General features: G+C 33.5%; 1 protein-coding gene across 1 annotated transcript in view; it reads right to left on the bottom strand.

Annotated features, from left to right (window-relative positions):
• Positions 1-161: 161 nt before the first annotated feature.
• Positions 162-24,532, bottom strand: part of LOC111914792 (cytochrome P450 CYP72A219) — a 24,639-nt gene continuing 268 nt past the window's right edge. Inside the window, exons 1-4 of the mRNA XM_052767233.1 lie at positions 24,359-24,532; positions 24,074-24,291; positions 23,740-23,984; positions 162-1,161 (exon numbers count right to left, since the gene is read on the bottom strand). The exon at positions 24,359-24,532 is cut by the window's right edge and continues 268 nt beyond it. Coding sequence (XP_052623193.1) covers positions 354-1,161; positions 23,740-23,984; positions 24,074-24,291; positions 24,359-24,532 — 1,445 coding nt within the window. The 3' untranslated portion in view covers positions 162-353. The remainder of the gene's footprint in view (positions 1,162-23,739; positions 23,985-24,073; positions 24,292-24,358) is intronic.

A 24,532-nucleotide genomic window follows, 5' to 3' on the forward strand; every position in this document is an offset into this window, starting at 1 on the left:
AAAAAAAATTATCTTAGTATCTTTTAAGGGCCGAAACGTTTTATTTTTAATGAAACGTTTTATTTTTAATGAAATCGTAATTAAAAAAATTATTTTAGTATCTTTTATTCTTGCAAAAGTTTCAGCTTTTGCCACTTCACAACAACTTTTTTAGTGGATGCTTCATAAAATTTCTTCATAATTAACAACTGATCCAGATACAAAGATAACCAAGAAGTTGGTTACAAAACATTGTGGGTTGTCTTACTAGCATTGGAATACACTGAAGATTACATAGTTTTTCTTTTCAATTTACCTATACAATCATACATATATAGATGCATTTGTACCTAACGGTTTAAAAGAAAGTCTACTTATATTTTCTGTAAAATTAAATGAGCTCCAAACTGGGGTGGAATAGTGAACACACAAAATGGAGAATGTATATAAGATGAAGAAAGCTTGAAGGAAAAACCTTGAAGAAGTTTTGCTATGGCTACTTTTGCTTCAATCATGGCAAAGTTTTGCCCTATGCAAATCCGAGGACCACCAGTAAATGGCAAAAAAGAACCCGATCCTCTTCCTTTGGTCGCATTCAATACTCCTTCTAAGAACCTTTGGGGTTTGAACTCGGTTGCATCTTCTCCCCATATTTCACGATCATGATGAACATGGATTATAGGTATCGTTATGTGCACACCCGAAGGTATCATCATGTCTCCTAGCTTCGTCTCCTTCACAGTAGCTCGTATCACCATGACTGCAGGTGGGTATAGCCTAAGAACCTCGTTTAGTATCATGGTTACAACTTTGAGATGCTTTAGGCCTTCGAAATGCAGCTCTCCTGTACCAAAGACTTGTAAAATCTCTTGTCGAGCTTCAATTTGCCATTCTTGATGCAAACTCAAACAAACCATGGTCCAGACTATCAAATTTGAGGTTGTTTCGGATCCAGCAATGTAAAATAGCTTGCATTCTTCGATCACATCTTCGATACTCATTCCAACTCCCCCTTCTTTGATTTTTTTGGAATTCGATTCCAGCAAAATTCCAAGTAAGTCATCGTAGCAACTTTCTCCCATCTCGGTTACTTCCTTCCTCTTGTGTATTATACCCCTCAATAGAGCTTGAAGCTTCTTGCGATTTTCGTTGAACTTCTTGTTTGCTCTTGTAGGTATAAATCTATTTTTTTTGGAATATAATTAGTCCTTTTAGAGATATTTTAATAATAAATAAGACAACTTTAAATCAATTTGTAAAAATGGTGTTGTTCGAAGAAAAAAACATGATTGCCACCCACAAGTTGGCCTGCTGCCGAAGATTTTTTTAAAACCCCATTTTTACGGAATAAGGTAAAGAGTAATTAGAGAAAAGCCTTTCACATTCCTTTTTTACTAACTATTCACATGATGGATGCTACATTTCTTAGCGCCGATGATATATTTTTTGTTTGGTAGTGATCTAAGTGTAGCACTTGCAGTTTTGATCTATACGCCCTATAATTTTTTCATTTCACTTTAGTCGTGATCAAAAACTCGATAGTACAAAAGTAGGGATGAAATGTTTTGAAAAAAAAAAAAAAAAAGTTAACCTACGAGCCTATTCAATCAATGACTTCACGTATAATTTTTTTTTTTAAGTTTTTGCTTTTTAACATCACTTTTCTACAAACCTGATCAAATATGGAGTAAGATGTATTAACAATTGCTCTAAAAAATTTGCCATGAGTTTACCAATACGTGCCATACCTGTCTTAAGCTTGCATCTAACTTTAACTCATAAAAAAGCCGTCTTAAATCATTTAAATGTATATTAGTAGTCATTTATAATAAAAATAAGAGAATATATATATATATATATATATATATATATATATATATATATATATATATATATATATATATATATATATATATATATATATATAATTTGATTCGGGGGCTACCCAATCCTTTGTATCGTGTACGGTTAACAAGAGATTTGCTAGAGCTCCGAGGGAGCTAGTTTGTCCTCTTGATGATAAGATTGCTGATGATAGGACGGTTCGGTTTGCGAGGGTCCATTGAGGTTGTACTCTCTAGTTATTTAGCGAGTAGTATCCAGTTGATTTGATTCTCATTCTTCTATGCGGAAACAAGGTCATTGTGGATATGGCTTGGTTGAACCCTAATGGGGTAGTGATCGACTGTGAGCAGCAGGTAGTTCGGGTTCAGACCCTAAGTGGGGGATAGTTGGTGATTCTGGGTAAGAAACCGCAGCGTGGGCCGGTTTTGTGTTCTGTAGCAAGGGCCTGACGCTATCTTCATCATTGTTGTTCGGGTTTTCTCTCTTATGTCATGGATACATGGGATAAGGGTAAGGCGATAATAGATGATGTTTTGGTCGTGCGGGATTATCCGGATGTGTTCTCGGAGGATTTTGTTGGGGTACCTCCGGAGAGGAAGTTAGAGTTTAGGAATTATCTGGTTCCAGGTGCGGCTCCGATAGCCAAAACACCTTATTGGTTGGCTCCTCTCGAGATGCATGAATTGTCTGCAAAGCTATAGGAGCTGTTAGATAAGGGATTTATCAGACCGAGCAGTTTGCCTTAGGGAGATTGATTATGTTTGTGAAGAAGAAGGACGGGTCTCATCGTATGTGTATCGACTAACCGCAGTTGTATAAGGTAATGGTGAAGAACCCTTATCCCCTCTTGAGGATTGATGATCTTTTCGATCAGCTTCAGGGGTACATCTTGGTTCTCCAAGATTGATTTGCGATCAAGGGTTACTATCAAATGCGGGTCAGGGATGAGGATGTGCAGAAGACAACGTTCCGAACTCGATATGGTCATTATGAGTTCATGGTGATGCCTTTTGGGCTCACCAATGCTCCAGCCACGTTCATGGACCTCATGAACCGCGTGTGCAGACCAATGCTAGATCGGTCTATGATAGCATTTATTGATGATATCTTGGTTTATTCCAAGACTCAAGAGCAGCATGGTGAGCTGTAACATCTGGAATTTCAGGTATGTTATCGTATGGTTGTATTCTTGAAGTTTATGGAGTAACTCGACGAGTTGGGAGTCCAACTCGTCGAGTAGGGTCGAGTTGTTGGGTGGGATTTAATGAATGGAATCGACGAATCGGGAGGCAGACTCGTCGATTTGGTGTTGGGTAGAGAAACCCTAATTTCCCGGGGCTGGAGCCTATAAAAGGGAACTTATGCCCCTATTTCCGCCTCATCAGTTACCTTACACCCCTGAGAGCAAACCCTAATTGCTATTTGAGCTAGAGAGTGAGAGAGAAGCTCATATTGTGGCTCTTGTGCATCATTTGAAGAAGAGGATGAGGTTATCAAGAAAGGAGCTGGAGGTGAGGTTGTTGGATCTAGTGATTTCCTTTCCAGAGCTCCTGAGGAAGGTATGAAGTCTTCACCTTTCTTCTTATTTTGGATAGATCTCATATCTATGGAGTTCTAGAGCTTTTTGCCATCTTTTGTTTGGGTTTTTGAGTAGTATGAGTTATCAAAGAGTCTAGACCTCAGATCTGGACCTTGTGTGGTCCTTAGAGTCTAGGTGTCCCATCTTTATTCCTCGATAGGAGGGTTTTTGGGCTTAATCATTTATGAAGAGCATGTATTAGCATTTTGAAGTAATAACATTATGCATGAACGTAAAGATCGAAGCTTTACGTGACTATTGAGCCTTGAGATAACAAATATAGTGTTTGGAGTAATGGATCTATTTTAAATCGTCTGAATAAGCATTGGATCTGAATGAACTCGCCGACTCGATGAGCCGAATCGACGAGTTGATTAGGGTTTGTCCCGAGGAGTTGGGTCATGCGATCACTCGGTGAGTTAGGAGTCAACTCGACGAGCTAAGTCAACCTTCACGAAACTTTTGAGTAAAACGATGGGACTCGATGAGTCACAAGGGTGCACTCGGCGAGTCAGGTCAAATTCGGATTGTTGACTCTAGTGTTGACTTCTGTTGACTTTGGGGTTTTGGTCAACATTAGTAACAGAGACCATGTAGGGGTAAAATGGTCTTTTATCCACTCCAAAGAGTTAGAAAGAGAAAGAATTGTCTTCAGTTGTTTGAGTTGTGAAAAGAGTATTAATTAGAGATATTCCTCCCTTGTGATAGGCAAAGGCTAATTCAAGATTCGGGTGCGTGGTTTATTTACTTGTTGCTTGTCAGGTCATTCTTCTCACTATACTTTACCATGAGTGGTGTTTTGTGTCATAGAGATGTCTTATGTGCTTATCTGTGTATTGTGATATCCTGCATTATTTTTTTGTGATTTATGTTGTGTATTACTCAGAGTTTATAGAGTTGGGACCGGAGGGTCCACAGAGTTAGGACGAGAGGGTCCATCAGAGTTGTGGGACCGGAGGGTCCCACTGAGACACATTGATCAGAGGGTCTTATAGAGTTATAGCCTCGAGTGGCTGCTTATATGTGCGTGGTATTTTAGGGAACTCACTAAGCTTCGTGCTTGACGTGTTATGTGTTATGTGTTTTAGGTTTTTCTCAGGATCACGGGAAAGCACCGGCTTGATTGTACACACCAGTGGAAGAGTTATGTTTTTGAGGATCCTGGATTTTTAACTGAATAATTGTGGAGTTGTGAAGTGTAAATTAAATTGATGAGATTTTTATGAAATGTGTTATGAGGATTAAGTGATTTTAAATGAAAATTTTGTTTTGAAAATTTACGGTGTTACAGGAGCACTTGAGGGAAGTGCTGGAGACATTGATTTAGGAGAGGCTTTTCGCAAAGTTCTCCAAGTGCGAGTTCTGGTTGGGTGAGGTGCAGTTTCTGGGGCACCTTGTCAACCAGAAGGATATTCTAGTCGATCCGGACAAGGTCAGGATCGTGATGCAGTGGGAGGTTCTAAGGTCTCCATCTGAGATATAGAGTTTTCTTGGTCTGGCTGGTTATTATCAGAGATTCATCCAAGATTTCTCCAACATCAATGTTCCTTGACCCGACTGACCAAGAATTCGGTGACTTTTCGTTAGGGGCCTAAGCAGTAGGCAGATTTTGAGACTCTTCGACAGCGATTGTGTGAGGCGTCGATTCTGGCCCTACCTGAGGGTGTCGATGATTTTATGGTTTATTGTGATGCTTCGATCACAGGTTTGGGGACATTGTTGACGCAGCAGGGGTTGCATGATTACTTACGCTTCGAGACAGCTGAAGCCTCATGAGGCAAACTATCCAACGCATGATTTGGAGTTGGGGGTCGTGTTTTTTGCCCTGAAGATTTGGCGGTATTACCTCTATAGGGTTCATTTTACTATTTACATGGATCACAAGAGCCTGAGGTACTTGATGGATCAGTCGAATCTGAGCATGAGGCAGCATCGATGGTTGTATGTGGTGAAGGATTATGGTTTTGAGATCCTTTATCACCTAAGAAAGGCCAATGTGGTGGCTGGTGCTCTTAGCCGCAAGACGGTTACGGCTCCGATAAGAGATATATGTTTGAGGATGACTGTGATTACTCCACTGTTGGGGCAGATTCGTGAGGCTCAGGCCGAGGCTATGAAGGAAGAGCACCAGAAGAGTGAGCACATTTGTGGGTCAGATGGCTTCCTTTAATTATGATAGTCGCGGATTGTTGACTCTGAATCGGCGGGTTTGGATGTTGTATTGGGGTGGTATATGCCAGGTACTGATGGAGGAGGCCCACAAGTCGAGGTTCTCCATTCATCCTAGTGCGACGAAGATGTATAGGGAGCTTCGTCCTAATTATTGGTGGCCCTGCATGAAGCGGGATGTAGCATGGTACGTGGAGCGGTGCTTGACTTGTAGGAAAGTCAATGCTAAGAATCAGTTTCCTCACGGCAAGATGCAACCGTTATAGATTCCCCTATGGAAATAGGAAGACATCACTATGGATTTCATCACGAAGCTTCCCAGGACTAGGCGTAGAATGTATTCTATTTGGGTTATCGTGGATCGTTTGACCAAGAGAGCACAGTTTATTCCGATCCAAGAGAGTATTTCTGCTAAGAAGTTGGTCAAGATTTATATAAGGGAAGTAGTGACACATCATGGGGTGTCGGTATCAGTGGTTTCAGACTGGGATGTTAGTTTTACTTCCAGGTTTTAGAAGCGGTTTCATGATAAGTTAGGTACTCGTCTCCATTTTAGTACAACATTTCATCTGTAGACTGATGGTCAGAGTGAGCAGGTTATCCAAATTCTTGAGGATATGTTGCGTGCTTGTGTGTTGGATTTCGATGCGAGTTGGGATAAGTATCTTCCATTAGTGGAATTTTTGTATAACAACAGTTATCAAATTAGCATTGATCGACCTCTTTTTGAGACGCTCTATGGGAGGAAATGCAGGATCCCGATTTGTTAGGCGAGGTCAGTCAACGAGTTGTGCGGAGTATTGAGGTGGTACTCAAGACCACTGAGTTGATTCACCATGTTCGGAGCAGGCTTCAAACAGCTCAGAGTCGGTAAAAGAGTTATGTCGACAAACGCCGGTCATACTTGGAGTTCAGGGTGGGAGATATGGTTCTCGTGAAGGTGTCACCTTGGAAAGGTGTCATCTGGTTCAAGAAGCAGGGCAAGCTGGGCCCCAAGTATATTAGCTCGTTTAGGGTTTTGGCTCGGGTGGGCCGGATTGCTCATCATCATTTAGCACTCATTTGAGGTATAAAGCTCTGAACTTGTTATATTATAGCTTAGATCTCCTTTGTTTGAGCTTTTGGACCCTTTTTGGTCCCATAGATGAGATCTTATGGATTATTATCATTTCTAAAGCTTAGACTTGCTACTCTTGGTGTTCTTTTAGTCCTAGAGTCATAAATTTGCCATTTTTGAAGCTTAGAACCATCCATGCATGAGTTTGAGTTCATTTAATGGAAGTAGAGTGTCATATTTGGGTTCACTTGGGGCATGCAAAGCCACCAAGTTAATGACTTTATGGTTAATATGTTCTATATGACTCAGACCTATGATTGGGACCATTGGACTTAAGTAATTAAGAGCTTAATGGAGAAATGCCTGAATGGATGAGTATAATGGGCGTACAAGCTCCTACACGTAGGGTACAAGCCATGCAACGTATACGCTTAGCGTAAAGTTGAGTGCGCCCTGCGTACTCAGTGATTGGGTTTTGTGTCTTTTGGGCCACAGATGGGCTACTTCTTTGGAGATTGTTGTTTTGGGCCCTAATGGCCATTTGAAATCGAGTCTTTGGACTGAGGAAAATTTAATGGGCATTGGGGTAAGGCCCATGTTGGGGGTTTGGGCCCAATTTGGAAAATTGGGCCATAAATGGGCTTTCAAAGAACAAGTGATTTTGGGCCTTGGTCTTAGATCATATTAGGTCAGGGGTAAAATAGTCATTTTACCCCAAGAATGTATTATTGAATATAGAATGAAACCTAAGTGTTAAATAGGTGTTATTTTATTATGTTAGCTCGAGGAGTCGTCTGGGCAGTAGCTAGGGATTTATTTCAGTAAGACTCAACGTTCGAGGTAAGTTTCCTCACTGGGTTTAGTGGGTCTAAGGAACCAAAGCCGACCCTGGATTGGTTATGTTAGCATACTTGTTGTCTGTGTGATACTTGTATATGATTATATATGTATGTTATTTTAGGTGGGGACCATATCTCATTGGGTGGGGCCCATTATATGATATGTATGGTATGTGGTATTGTGAGGGAACACACTAAGCTTTGTGCTTACGATTTTTATTTTATGTTCCAGGTATCCGATTCCAGGGGGGGTGCTCGGGTTGACTGCATCACACATCTGATTTTTATGATGTTTGAAATACTATTTTATTGGGTTGTATGAACAATGTTTTGGGAATGCTATTTTCACTTAAATAAAAATAGAAAATTTTGGGTCATGTTTTAAGGATGTTTGTAGCCTTCAGAATGGGGCTAACAAGAGATTAAGGAAGAATTGTGACAAATTTGCGATAAGCTTAATCCCTCGAGGATAGATCCCATAAATAAAACCCAATCGGGAGCTGATTTTCATTTCTCTCATATTTTTCATTCCCTTGATTCCACTTTTCATTCCCCTAATTCCATAATGAAAGATTATCTTTTCCCTCCTTAGGTTTTTCATTCCCTCAAATTTCACACAAAAGTTAATTGGTTCCCTTTCAAGTCGTCACCCTTCTCCCCCTCCCAAATTAAGGTCCTCAACACTCACCCTATCAATCAGCTGCTTGCTCACCATCGACTAGAAGACCAACTTTGTCCTCACAAAGATATGGCTAACTGTATAAGTGATATTTGTGTAGGTATTGTGTATCATCAGGAAGATAAATACATTGATAAATTTATATAGGTTTCATAGGAGAATGTCATGAAAAGATGTTTTTCTGACACTTGGAAAAATGAACGATGTGAAATTGTTGAACTTACAAAGGCTAACAATGTCATTTTATCATTAGAAGGTGATTTATCCATTCTAAAGTCGTTTTTCGCATGGAATGGATAAGATTGGGATATTGTGAATAAATTATTGATAAAGTTTGGAACACTGACAAATGTAAACATAAGTCGAAATCTAGAAAGCAAAATAGAAAAAAAAACGGAACATGGTTCAATTTCTAAACAATGTTGCGATTCCAGCTTAATTTCACATCAGAGAGATTTATTGGTAAGATATTTTGTAAAATGTGTTAGCTCTTTTTTTGGTGTTATATGTCTCTTTTCTTGATAATTTTGTAGGAATCAAAGCTTAAACGCCTACATACTCGACTTGAACTTTTTGAAAAAACACACCAAACTAAAAAAAAAAAAGGCACTTCAAACACCAAGTACATTACACCTAAATTTGGAATAGTTGTGGTATTTATTAAATCCTTAATAATTTAATAAATTATTCTTTGATGATATATATATATATATATATATATATATATATATATATATATATATAATTTAATATATACTAATTAGTTTATGATAATATAGAATGCATATAAGGACGTTATGGTGGTGAGATATGGTGATGATAGTAATAGTTATACCCCTTTATGATCATGAACTATAGCTTAAAGCTAGTGGAGGGATCAAGAAATTCCGAGTACTTGGATTTGGTTCTATGTCTGATCCAGAAAGGTTTTTGGTGCTTTCTCTAGTAGCCCCAAGTAGATCTTCAGACAACTTCAAGGTTTCTTTATTCTCTTTTGCTGCTTTGTTTTCCTGTTTTGCTCATGACCCATTGTTGTCTTGTTTTCTTGTTTTCCTCGAAAGGACAATGTTATTTCTTGGTTGGTTTATCTTGAAAGTATAATGTTTTCCTGTTTTCATCCTTGAAAGTATGATATTATTCTTGGTAGGTTCATCTTGAAAGTACAATGCTTGTTATGTTTCCTCTTTGAATGTACAACGCTATTCTTGGTTGGTTCATCTTGAATGTACAATAGTGACCTATTTTCCTTTTTTTTCTCCTTGAATGTACAATGTTATTCATGCCTAGTTCATCTTGAAAATAAATGTTAATATGTTTTCATGTTTTTCTCCTTGAAAGTACAATGCTATTGTTGGTTGATTCATCTTGAAAGTGTTGTTAGTTCTTGTTGGTGTTGTTTGTATTTAGTTGTTATTTTATTAGTTTTTGTACCGATTGGTATTGCCCGTTCATTAAATTTATATTTGTTAATATACTTTATAGGACATTATGGATCGCATCCATGCAAGATGAAAGGAGAACTAAAGTTGGAACGTTAAGAAATGGAACAAGCGATTTTGCCCAAACATGTGGAAGTTAAGGCACAAAAACAACAAATTGCGAAGATGTATAATGAAATACTAAATCTCACCCAAGGAAATAACCCTAATTAGATGTGTACTTTAGACTTTTGTGAATTGGTTTCGATACTTTGAAATCGAGTATGGATATTCAGTTTGGTAGTTGGATTTTTATGTTTTTAAATCGAATATTGATGTTCAATTTGGTAGTCGATTTTTATGTTTGGAAATCAAATATTAATGTTCATTTTGGTAGTCAAATTTAACATTTTGAAATCGAATATAAATATCTTATTTAGCTTTGTAATATAAATTTTGATTTTGATTTGTCAATTTTGATTATAGATTTGACAAATAATATGCCATCAAATCTGTTGTTAATGTAAATAATCTAGTGACAAATTTGTGAAAGAATTATGATGGAACTGAACAGTATTAGGATCCTTTGCGACAATATAATTGGTCAATAAAACCATCTCTATTATCTAGTTAACGACAGATTTGCGACAGAATATAGTTTTTTCAAGAACATTTTACGAAAGAAATTTCGGAATTTTCTGTCGATGAAGCCTATAATTAAAGTAGAGATGGTTTGTTCAGAAAGAGGTATATGGAATGTGTTAGAAGGAGTGTTTTATCTCATGTGGTGGTATCTATGGAACTTTAGAAATGAGTTTTTGTTTGGGAATGAGCTTCCAACAAAGAATTTCTTGTTTGACAATTTTTTCTCTCAAAATTTCTTTTGGTGTTCTAATAGGTCTAAGAATTGCTCTTTTAATTCACATATGTGGTCACAAGTCCTATGCTATGCAATTACCACGGTCCAAAACCTAATCACGGGTCACTTGTCATGATTTAAAATAGCGATTCTCGTAGTGATATAGTGGTTTTTAAATATCATGTGACATATATATATATATATATATATATATATATATATATATATATATATATATATATAAATTTGATGTAATTAAAATTAAAACTAACAAAATTAAACTATAACATTATAAAATAAAAGACGGAGATTTAAGAGGATTCTTGAACACTTAGAAGATTTTATTCAAGATGGTGTGTTTATTTCTTTCACATTTGATGGGTATTTATACAACATATCATCATATTCTTACGTCATCAAAATAGCAACTAAATAGTTAAAGGAAACTATTTGAAGGATGAAAAATGTTCATCCACATGCTATGTCTAACTCAATAATTTTATAACTTTTATAACACTCCCCCTTGTATGACATTTTTTCAAATCTGAGTTCAACCTTGAAGTACTGCCTAATTAAAAACCTTGCTAAAGAAAACCCAACCAAAAAAACTTTAACGAATGGAAAAAGTGTGCAGTATATAGTTGACTCCCCCCCCCATTTAGACATATGTTACGTACGTGTTATGCATATATCGTATTCCGATGCAATATACATGTTTTCTGAAGATTGTAGTAGGAAGTGCTTTCGTAAAAATGTCTACTACATTGTTGCTAGATTGAACATATTCTATCTCAACCTTTTAATCTTTTATAAGCTATTGAATATACTCAAAAAACATTGGAGGTTTGTGTTTTGTTCTGTCGCTCTTGATATATCCTTATTTCATTTGAGTGACACATGCTAAGTTATCTTGATAAATTAATGTTGGACCTCTATCTTTATCTAGTACACATGAAGAGAAAATGAGTTGTCTCATCAATCTTAACAATTTACATTCTTTACTAGCTTCCTTTAGTGCGATTACTTCAGCATGATTTGAGGACGTGGTGACAAGTTGAGAGCGCCAGAAAATTGTGGGGCCTCCGTTCATGAATACTTATCCAATTTGAGATCTAGCTTTATGAGGATCAGATAAATAGTCTGCATCTACATAACCAATCAAACCTTGTTTTCAATCATTAGGATAAAATAACCCTAAATCAGTAGTTCCTCGAAGATATCGCAAAATATGATTAATCCAAGTCCAATGTCTTTTTGCTGGTGATGAACTAAACCTTGCTAGCAAGTTTACAGCGAAAGAAATGTTAGGTCTAGTACAATTGGTAAGATACATAAGAGCCCCAATTGCATTTAGATATGGTACTTCTGGACCAAGAACTTCTTCATTTTCTTCTTGATGACGAAAGGGATCTTTATCAATATTTAATGATCTAACAACCATTGGGGTGCTTAAAGGATTGGCATTGGCCATATTGAAACATCTCAAGACTCTTTTTGTATAATTTATTGATGTACAAGTATTCCGTTAGGCATATGCTCATTCTGCAAACCAAGACAATATTTGGTTTACCAAGATCTTTTATTTCAAATTCCATCTTTAAAAGTTCAATCACTTCTAGGATTTTAATATTCGTTCCAATGATGTCTAGATCATCAACGTAGACCGCTATAATCACATACCCAGATGTTGTTTTCTTAATAAATACGAATGTACAAATAGTGTTATTTTTATAACCTTTACTTGTCAAATAATCGCTTAAACGATCGTACCACATGTGTCCAGATTGCTTTAACCCATACAAAGATCTTTGCAATTTTATAAAGTACATTTCTTTGAGTTTTGTACGTAATGCTTCAGGAATTTTAAATCCTCAGGGATTTTCATATAGATATCACTATCAAGTGACCCATATAAGTAAGTTGTAACAACATCCATAAGGTGCATCTCTAAATTTCAGAGACTGCCAATCTGATTAAATACCTAAAGGTGCTTGCATCCATAACCAGTGAATAATTTTCCTCATAATCAATTCTAGGTCATTGAGAGAAACCTTGAGCCACAAGTCTTGCCTTGTATCTTTCAATTTTGTTTTGCTCATTTTTTTTCGTATGAAGATCCATCTATACCCTAATGGTTTCACAACTCCAAGTGTGAGGATAATAGCCCTAAAAATATTTCTCTTGTTAAAAGAATTTAATTCAACTTGTATAGCCTCATTCCATTTAGCCCAATCATTTCTTCTTTGACATTCAATCACAGATTGTGGTTTGAGATCATCATTCATAATATCAGATGCAACTGAATAAGAAAATGTTGCACTTATATTATTAGTTTCATTTTGTTCACATATTCTATTTGTTTCACCATAATTTAGTGCAACATCTTCCTTTCCTGGGGGAAATTTGATATTCCGTGTTTCTCCATGAACACTTTCCTCTTGATCCAGTGCATTTTCTACTCCGCTTTTTTTTTCGTGGGTTTTTATCCTTAGAACCAAATGGTCTTCCATGCTTCAGGCGTGTTTTAGACTCTTAAGTGACTTTATCCTTAGATTTTCCGTATGGAATTTCAATTCGAGCCGGAACATTAACAACTAGTAATTATGATTTAGTCATGTTTTTCATATCAGTAAATGCATCGGGTAGTTGATTTTTCATTTCTTGGAAATGCATTATCTTTTGAAATTCCATTTCACATTGCTATGTGCGAGGGTCAATATAGGATAAAGAAGGATCATGCCATGAAACATTCTTTTCTATAATCTTCTTTTCTGCCCCTAATGATGGGAAATTTTCCTCATCAAAGTGTCAATCAACTAGGCGTGCTGTATAAACATCACCTGTTAAAGGCTCAAGATATCTTATAACAAAGACTGACTCATAACCAACATATATTCCCAACCTTCTTTGAGGGCCTATTTTTTTCCTTTGTGGTGGTGCATTGGGGTCATATACTGAACACCCAAAAATTCTCAAATAGGATGTATTTGGCTCTTGACAAAAAGCAAGTTGTAGGGGACAATATTCAAGATATGAAATTGGTCTCATGCGTATCAATGATCCAACATGTAATATTTCACGGACCAAACATAAAAAGGAAGTTTGGTTCTCATTATCGATGGTCTAGCTATTAGTTGGAGATGTTTAATCAGTGATTCAGCTAAACCATTTTGTGTATGTACATGAGCAACTGGATGCTCAACAACAATTCCTACAAACATCCAATAGTCATTAAATGCTTGTAAAGTAAATTTACCAGCATTATCAAGTCTCACTCTCTTGATACTATAATCAGGGAAATTTGCCCTTAATTTAATAATTTGAGCAAGAAACTTTGCAAATGCCACATTACGAGTTGATAATAGGAAAACATGAGAGCATTTGATGGATTCATCTATTAGGACCATAAAGTATCTAAATGGTCCAGATGGTGGTTGAATTGGTCCACATATATCACCTTGAATTCTTTCTTGAAATCTAGGTGACTCCTTTTCAACTTTCATTGGATAATGTTTTATAATTAACTTTCCAAGGGAAGAAGATTTACATGGTCTTATGCTACTGGATTAAGAGAACTTTTGGTCCTTCAATGGTTCCCCATTTGTATGCTCAATTATCCTTCGCATCATTGTTAATCCTGGGTGGTTTGACCTATTAAGCCATAAGCTGAATGTCCCTGGATCACAATGTTTTTATTTGACTACCATATTTGATTCAATCATATGTATATATGTATAATGTAAACCAAAACCAAGTGTTTGTAGTTTTTCAAGCATATGGTTTATGTCTATAAATATATTTCTTATTTTCAATGGTCACAGTTTTTGTGTCATATCCTTTGAAATATATGTCAATGAAACTTAGTAAGTTTAGATTAGACTTTAGAGAAAATAATGCATTTTCTATACAAAAGCTCATACCATTTGGTAATATAAATTCGGTGTTCCTAGTTCCCTCTATCAAGTCTGCAAGACCTAATATCGTATGTATGACTGTTTTTGTTGGTACTAATTTTGAAAAATATTTCTTTGATTTCAAAATAGTATGCATACTACCACTATCTACTATACAAAGATCTCCAACATTTTCTTGGTGTTGTGCTCCATTTAGACTCATATTAAACTTCACATATGAATGAAATAATAAGCCTATAAACATAATCACAATAATTATTATAAAGAAAGTTTATTTATTGTAGGAAAGAGATTACATGAAAAGCAAGGGAAGAAAAAATAGGTTTACAAGAACAATAACATAAATTATTAGCTTATGTATTCTATGACTTTGCAAAAATCAACAATAGTTAGTGGAGTGCATTCAACATTATCAATGAGGTTTGCGTCTTTTCCTTTTTCCTTTAATGGACTCTTGATAAACTTAACAAAGATGTGCATGCTGAGACAGGTCCTTGAGCTATGGCCTGTGCTACCACACCTATAACATGAACCATCAAATTTTTGTGATGCCCCAACATCATGCCTTGCCACTTTGGTTTTTTCTTGTGTATGTATATTGTTTCTTTGTAAAGATTGGTAATTATTCCTTTTCTAGCCACAACCACGACTATTACCTTATCCACGACCAAAATTATGGTTCTGATTATGGCTTTGGTTTCGATTAAAATAGTCATGACCTCATCCTTAACCATAGCCACGCCCTCGTCCACATGTATTGTTTCAATAACAACCAGTATTTGTAGCATTTGCTTTAGGAAGTGCTACTGATCTCGTTAGAAGAGATTCATAGTTTTTCATCAAGAGCTCATTGTTTTGCTCTGCAACAATCAGGCATGCATTCAGTTAAGAATATTTTGTTAACTTTTGCAACCGATATTGTTCCATCAAGGTAATGTTTGTTGCATGAAATGTGGAGTATGTTTTCTCCGACATATCTTCATCGGTAACTTCTTGTCCATAATACCTGAGTTATGAACATATTTTGAACAAAGCAGAGTTGTATTCATTTACTTTCTTGAAGTCTTCAAACCTCAGTGTTCTGCGTTCATCTCTAGCATTTGGAAGTATAACTTCCTTTTGATGATCAAATCTTTCTTTCAAGAGATTCCAGATAATAATTGGATCGGTAACATCAAGATATTCAAATCTCAACATTTCATCAATTTGCTTACGAAGGAAAACTTGTGCTTTCGCCTTATCTTATGCTAAAAAATTATTAAATTCGTGTATTGCATTTAAGATTCTCATGGACTCAAGATGCATTTTTACATCTATCATACATAACACATAGGTTTTCTTACTAACTTCAAGTGTAACAAACTCGAGCTTTGCAATATTAGACATATTGTAACTATAAATTTAAACAAAATAACAAGATGAAAATTAAATTCCATTTAGTACTTGAAGTTAGTGGGAAAAACTATATGTCATGGATGACAGATATAAAAATGCATCTGGAGTCCATGAGAATCTCAAATGCTATATATGAATTTAATAATTGTTTGATACAATACAAGGCGAAAGCATAAGTTTTCCTTCGTAAGCATATTGATGAAATGTTAAGATTTGAATATCTTGATATTGCTGATCCAAATATTCTTTCGAATCTCTTGAAAGAAAGATTTGATCATCAAAAGGAAGTTATACTTCCAAAATGCTAGAGATGAACGGAGAACACTGAGGTTTGAAGACTTCAAGAAAGTAAATGAATACAACTCCGCTTTGTTCAAAATATGTTCAAAATTCAAGTATTGTGGACAAGAAGTTACTGATGAAGATATGTCGGAGAAAACTTACTCCACATTTCATGCAAAAAAATTACCTTGATGCAACAATATCGGTTGCCAAAGTTCACAAAATATTTGAACCGAATGCATGCCTGCTTGTTGTAGAGCAAAACAATGAGATCTTGATGAAACACTATGAATCTCTTCCAATGAGATCAGTGGCACTTCCTGAAGAAAATGCTACAAATATTGGTAGTTATTGAAACAATACATGTGGGCGAGGGCGTGGCCATAGTCGAGGACGAGGTCATGGCTTTTTTAATCGAAACCAAAGCCATAATCAGAAACATAATTTTGGTCATGGATAAGGTAAAAATCGTGGTCATGGCCAGAAAAGGAATAATTACCAATCTTTACAAAGAAACAATATTCATACACAAGAAAAGGCCAAAGTGGCAAGGCATGATGTTGGATCATCACAAAAATCTGATGGTTCATGTTATAGGTGTGGTAGCACAGGCCATTGCTCAAGGACCTGTCGCACACCTCCACATCATTATCAACTTTATCAATAGTCCATTAAAGGAAAAGAAAAAGAAGCAAACTTCATTGATAATGTTGAATGTACTCCGCAAACTATTGCTGATTTTTGCAATGTCATAGAAGACATAAACTAAAAATTTATGTTATTGTTCTTGTAAACCTATTTTTCCTTCCTTTGTTTTTCATGTAATGTCTTTCCTACAATAAATGAACTTTCTTCATAATAATTATTGTGATTATGTTTATTGGCTTATTATTTCTTTCATATGTGAAGTTTAATATGAGTCCAACTCGAGCACAACACCAACAAAATGTTGGAGATCTTTTTATATTAGATAGTGGTAGTATGCATACTATTTTGAAATCAAAGAAATATTTTTCAAAATTTGTACCAACAAAAACAGCCATACATACAATATCAGGTCCAACAGACTTGATAGAGGAAACTGGGAACACCCAATTTATAATTTTATATTACCAAATTGTATGAGCTTTTGTATAGAAAATGCATTATTTTCTCCAAAGTCTAATATCAACTTACTAATTTTCAATGACATATATTTCAAAGGATAAGACACAAAAACTGTGACTGTTGAAAAAAAGAAATATATATATATATATATATATATATATATATATATATATATATATATATATTATAGAAAAAAACCTTTTGCTTGAAAAACTACCAACACTTGGTTTTTGTCTGCATTATACATATATACATATGATTAAATCAAATATTGTAGTCAAAGAAAAACATTGTGATCCTAGGAAATTCAATTTATGGCATGATAGGTTGGGCCACCCAGGATTAACAATGATGCGAAGGATAATTGAGAATACAAATAGGCACCCATTGAAAGACAAGAAGTTATCTCAATCCAGTAGCATAAGACCATGTACATCTTGTTCCCTTGGAAAGTTAATTATAAAACATTATCCAATGAAGTTGAAAAGGAGTCACCTAGATTTCAAGAAAGAATTCAAGGTGATATATGTGGACCGATTCAACCACCATATGGACCATTTAGATGCTTTATGGTCCTAATAGATGCATCCTGCAAATGGTCTCATGTTTGCCTATTATCAACTCGTAATGTGATATTTGTAAAGTGTCTTGCTTAAATTATTAAATTAATGGCACATTTTCTTAATTATAGTATCAAGAGAGTGAGACTTGATAATGCTGGTAAATTTACTTCACAAGCATTTAATGACTATTGTATGTATGTAGGAATTGTTGTTGAGCATCCAGTTACTCATGTACACAAACAAAATGGTTTAGCTGGATCACTGATTAAACGTCTCCAGCTAATAGCTAGACCATTGATAATGAAAACCAAACTTCTTGTTTCTGTTTGAGGCCATGCAATATTACATGTTGGATCATTGATACGCATGAGACCAAGTTCATATCATGTATATTCTCACCTACAACTTGCTTTTGGTCAAGAGCCAAATATATCCCATTTGAAAATTTTTTGGTGTGCAGTATATGTCTCAAATGCACCATTACAAAGGAAAAAAAATGGGTCCTCAAAGAAGGTTAGAAATATATTTTGGTTATGAGTCAGTCTTTGTTATAAGATATCTTGAACCTTTAACAGATTGTGCTTTTATAGCACGCCTAGTTGATTGCCAGTTTGATGAGGAAAATTTCCCATCATTAGAGGGAGAAAAGAAGATTATAGAAAATGATGTTTTATGGCATGAGCTTTCTTTATCATATCTTGACCCTCGCACAAAGAAACATGAAATGTAATTTCAAAATATAATGCATTTTGAAGAAATGGAAAATCAATTACCTGATGCATTTACTGACATGAAAAAGGTAACTAAATCATATATACCAACTATCAATGTTCCGGCTCGAATTGAAATTTCATATGGTCAATCTAATGATAAAGTCACTCAAGAGTCTAAAATATGCCTAAAGCATGGAAGACCATTTGGTTCTAAGGATAAGAACCAACGAAAAAGAAACGGAGTAGAAAATTCAATAGATCATGAGGAAATTGTTCCTGGAGAAACACGAAATATCAAAATTCCCCCATGAAAGGAAGATGTCGCACTAAATTATGGTCAAACAAATAGAATATGTGACCAAAATGAAACTGATAATATAAGTGCAATATTTTCTTATTCAGTTCCATCTGATATTATGAATGATGATCGCGAACCACAATCTGTTATTACATGTCAAAGAAGAAATGATTGGGCTAAATGGAATAAGGCTATACAAGTTGAATTAAATTCTGTTAACAAAAGAAAGATTTCTGGGGCTATTATCCTCACACTTGGAGTTGCGAAACCATTAGGGTATAGATGGATCTTCGTACGAAAAAGAAATGAGAAAAACAAAATTGTAAGATACAAGGATAGGCTTGTGGCTCAAGGTTTCTGTCAATGACCTGGAATTGATTATGAGGAGAATTATTCACTGGTAATGGATGCAAGCACTTTTAGGTATTTAATCAGCTTGACAGTCTCTGAAATTTCGAGATGTGCCTTATGGATGTTGTTACAGCTTACTTATATGGATCACTTGATAGTGATATCTATATGAAACTCCCTGAAGGATTTAAAATGCCTGAAGCATTAAGTACAAAACCCAAAAAAAAATTCATAAAATTACAAAGATCTTTGTATGGGTTAATGCAATCTGGACGCATGTGGTACAATCGTTTAAACGATTATTCGACAAGTAAAGGTTATAAAAATAACACTATTTGTACATGCATATTTATTAAGAAAACAACATATGGGTATGTGATTATAGCTGTCGACGTTGATGATCTAAACATCATTGGAATGAATAAAGAAATCCTAGAAGTGATTGAACTTTTAAAGAAGTAATTTGAAATGAAAGATTTTGGTAAAACCAAATATTGTCTTGTTTTGCAGACTGAGCATATGCCTAACAAAATACTTGTACATCAATCAAATTATACAGAAAAAGTATTGAAACGTTTCAATATGGTCAATACTAATCCTTTAAGCATCCTAATGGTTATTAGATCATTAAATATTGACAGATATCCATTTCATCCTCAGGAAGAAAATGAAGAAGTTGTTGGTCTAAAAGTACCATATCTAAATGCATTTGGGGCTCTTATGTATCTTACCAGTTGTACTAGACTTGAAATTTCTTTCGCTGTAAACTTGTTAGCAAGGTTCAGTTCATCCCCAATAGAAAGATATTAGAATGGGGTTAAGCATATTTTGCGATTGCTTCGAGGAACTACTGATTTAAGGTTATTTTATCCTAATGATTCAAAACAAGGTTTGATTGAGTATGTAGATGCGGACTATTTATCTGATCCTCATAAAGCTAGATCTCAAACTAGATACGTATTCATGAACGGAGGCACCGTAATTTCCTGGCGCTCTCAAAAGCAAACACTTCTCGTCGTGTCCTCAAATCATGCTGAAGTAATTACACGAAATGAAGCTAGTAGAGGATGCACATGGTTAAGATCGATTAGACAAATCATTTTGTCTTCGTGTGGACTAGATAAAGATACAGGTCCAACTTTCATTTATTAAGATAACTTAGCAAGTGTCACTCAAATGCAAAAAATGATATATCAAGAGCGACGGGACAAAACACATACCTCCAAAGTTTTTTTAGTATATTCAAGAGCTTAAAAAATATCAAAAAGTTAGAATATAATATGTTCAATCTAGAAATAATGTAGGAGACCTCTTCACGAAAGCACTTCCTACTGCAATCTTTAGAAAACATGTATATGACATTGGAATGCGACTTGTGCATAACACGTAAGGTAATAGATGTGTAAATGAAGGGGAGTCAACTATATACTACACTCTTTTTCTCTTCGTTAAAGTTCTTTCCCGTTTTTTAATGAGGTAGTACTTCGAGGTTGAACTCAGATTTGATAAAATATCATCCAAGGGGGAGTGTTATAAAAGTATTAAAATTATTGAGTTAGACATAGCATGTGGATGAACATTTTTCACCCTTCAAATAGTTTCCTTTAACTATTTAATTATTATTTTGATGATGTAAGAATATGATGATATGTTGTATAAATACCCATCAAATGTGAAATAAATAATCACACCATCTTAAATACAATCTTCTAAGTGATTAAGAATCCTCTCAAATCTCCTTTTTTTATTTTATAATGTTTTAGTTTAATTTCATTAGTTTTAGTTTTAATTGCATCAAATTTATAACAATTAGTATTTTTTAATATGATAGAGGTTTTTTATAATTAATAATGTTTTTACTAAGTAATACATACATTGATTAAGATAGATGTGATTTTTCCATATGTTTAATAACCTTGATTAGAGCTTTCGTGCTGATAACGTGTTATAAATTTGATGTAATCAAAACTAAAACTAACAAAATTAAACTAAAACATTATAAAATAAAAGAAGGAGATTTGAGAGGATTGTTAAATACTTAGAAGATTGTATTCAAGATGGTGTGTTTATTGCTTTCACATTTGATGAGTATTTATACTACATGTCATCGTCTTCTTACATCATCAAAATAGTAGCTAAATAGTTAAAAGAAACTATTTGAAGGGTGAAAAATGTCCATCCATATATAATGTCTAAGTCAATAACTTTATGACTTTTATTTTATATATATATATATATATATATATATATATATATATATATATATATATATAGAGAGAGAGAGAGAGAGAGAGAGAGAGAGAGAAAGAAAGAAAGAAAGAAGAGAAATACATAGCTCTTCCATTCCAAAATCTTAATCCAATCAATTCATTGAATTAAGTAAATCAATCAAATAAATATTCCTTATAAATAAGTTAATGGTTTTCATATATAAAATTAAAAAGTGGTCAAAAACTGAGATTTTGAAGTCGAAATAATAGCAAATAGCGGCCAATCTCGTCTAATCTCAGCGATATTAGCGGCTCCGATATTATGAGCGTTATCCTGCCGAGATCTCGCTGAGATCTCGATGATATTAACTGACCGGACGCTATGTGGTCCATTGTGTAATGTTTCTCTAACTTTTATTTTTGTCTAGTTGCTTGCTAGAGGGTGTTTTTCATATAATTCGGCTATTCTAAAAAGAAAAATATTAATAAATGACTAATATAAAATAATTAATATAAATATAACAAAACTTAAAAATTAAATTTAGATAAATAATAAAATAAAAGTGATTAAAAAAATAAATAAATAAAAGACCAGGTTAAAATGTAATAATTTTATACTATTAAACAAAAGCAATTTCAGAAACGTTTTTATATTATTGACCCAATAAGTTGAATGTCGTTTTTGCAGATTGGGTGTATAAAAGAAAAAAGATTTAATCATAATACCCACGATTGCTTTTAAGAAAAAAAAAATCAAAAATGGTTGGCTGATCTAATATCATAACATTGACCATTTCCACTACATTGTCATATTTTATTGACCCAGTATGATTTTCGTATTTTTATTTTAGGTTGTTTCTTATATTTAATTATCATTTATTAGATAATATATATTTATTGAGAAACTATAAAAAAAATATAGTGAAATTTAAGTTAGAAATATAATTAATTTTTTCTAGTAAAAACTCTTTATTATTAATAAATTAATTTCAATAAATTATTAATTAAACATGATTTTGTAAGATCTTCAATATAGAAATACAATTAATTATCGGCAATCATAACCAAAATTCGATACAAGTTTCAATTTATCTTAAAAATTAGGGATAAAATAAGTAATTGTCCAACTTAGTATCAACATCAATATTTAAAAAATAATAATAATAACAATAATAATAATAATAATAATAATAATAATAAGTGTCATTTTAATAAAGTATTTAAAAAGAAAACGTAAATTATGAGAAAAAACAACACATAACACTAATAACTATTTTTTTATTATTATAAAAAATTGACATATATATATATATATATATATATATATATATATATATATATATATATATAAAGATTTAAATATTTGAGAATATTGAATTTATAAGAAAATAAGAAAAATATTGAATTATAATAATAGAAATGTTTTTTTTTTAATTTTTAAATTTGAAGAAATACAAATTTAAATAAAAAACTAATATGTTTAAATTTTGAAATTTTGAAATTAAAAGGTAAATTAATTAATTAAATTGATATCCATTTATTACTATATTTATTGTAATTATCATATTAAAATATTATATAAAATTTAATAAAATATACAAACTTATAAAATGACATGTGGATAAAAAATTAATTTATAATAACCTAAAAATGAAATTTGAAAAATTAAATAATAGTATCAAAAGTAGCAAAAAAACGTTTATATATTAGAGACGATATATATATATATATATATATATATATATATATATATATATATATATATATATATATATATATATATATATATATATAAAAGTGAATATATCCTTAAGGGTATATAAGTTTAAGTACCCAAAGACAACATACTATGTTGTTTTCTATCATATATATATATATATATATATATATATATATATATATATATATATATATATATATTTTGTAATTGTCCAATGTTCTTATAGTTCATCTTCTAACTTGATTTACTTTCAAAATTTTTATAAATTTCATATATATCTTCCTCTAACATAATTTTCATTTTCAATTATAATATATATAGCCAAATATGTGTTTGACAAAAAGTTGTGATATAAAAGGATGACAAAAGTGAGATTTGGATAATCTTCAAAGTTAGGGTTTGAAGTTTAATAAATATATCAAACAAAATGACTAATTATGGTGGGTTTGGATCCCTGAACTTATATACTCATAAGGTATATTCACTTTTCTCATATATATATATATATATATATATATATATATATATATATATATATATATATATATATATATATATATATATATATATATATATATATATATATATATATATATATATACCAAGCTGTGATTTAAAATATATTTTTGTTGATGCTAGTTTGTTGAAAAATGCTAAAATTCAGATTTGAATAAAAGATATATTGTTTTTTAAAAGAAAAGGTGTGTTACTGATGATGATTCATTATAAACATAGTCTGACTGTAATTAAAATCATTGGTACCTTGCTCCAGGAAGATAAAGTATGAACAACAGTTGGATAGCAAGATCCATTTGCTCCTTTTGGATTTGAAATATCTTCTTTCCATCCTCGAAACTGCTGCTGAATGCTGTTCTTGAAATGACATCTCCAGCAAAGTCATCGATGTAGGGCCAAACATCAACGTCCACCACACCAGTTGACGCAGTGAGCAGCTCCCATTTCTTGATCATTTCACTACAGCTCGAACAAATTGCTGTGAACATACTCTATGTACACCATTAAAGCAAACAAATTACTTTAGATTTTGAAGATAAAACATGATCAGTGTAACTAAAGTAAAGACGTCGACACTGACCTTCATACTTTCAACATTAAAAGCTGGACTGATTATTTGACGATGAGTTTCCCATTTATGACCTTCAGAGATTACAAGTCCACCAACGATGCTATCCCGAAATGCCTCAGGATGCGGCTTCTGAAACTCGTCGGGTCTTGATAATATCTCCTTGATCAGTTCTGGATCCATGATAAAAATCCTCGGGTTTGGCCCGAACCATATATATGACTTTTTACCTGTAACGAATATAGGGATTTTAGAACAAAAGGTATCCTTTATAAAACTATTTGTGGAGGAAAATACCGTATTTGTTGAAGACATGGTGATCAAAAGGCATGACATGTGAAGAAATATCATGGGAGATGGGATGAATAGACTTTGATCTAGCTTCCTTCACCATTGTTGCAAGCTCTACGATGTCACCAATCAGCAACTTGTATGAATTACCTTTATATCCTTGTCTTCTCAACAACTTCT

Source organism: Lactuca sativa, chromosome 9 (genome assembly GCF_002870075.4).
Source record: "Lactuca sativa cultivar Salinas chromosome 9, Lsat_Salinas_v11, whole genome shotgun sequence".
Lineage (NCBI taxonomy): Eukaryota > Viridiplantae > Streptophyta > Magnoliopsida > Asterales > Asteraceae > Lactuca > Lactuca sativa.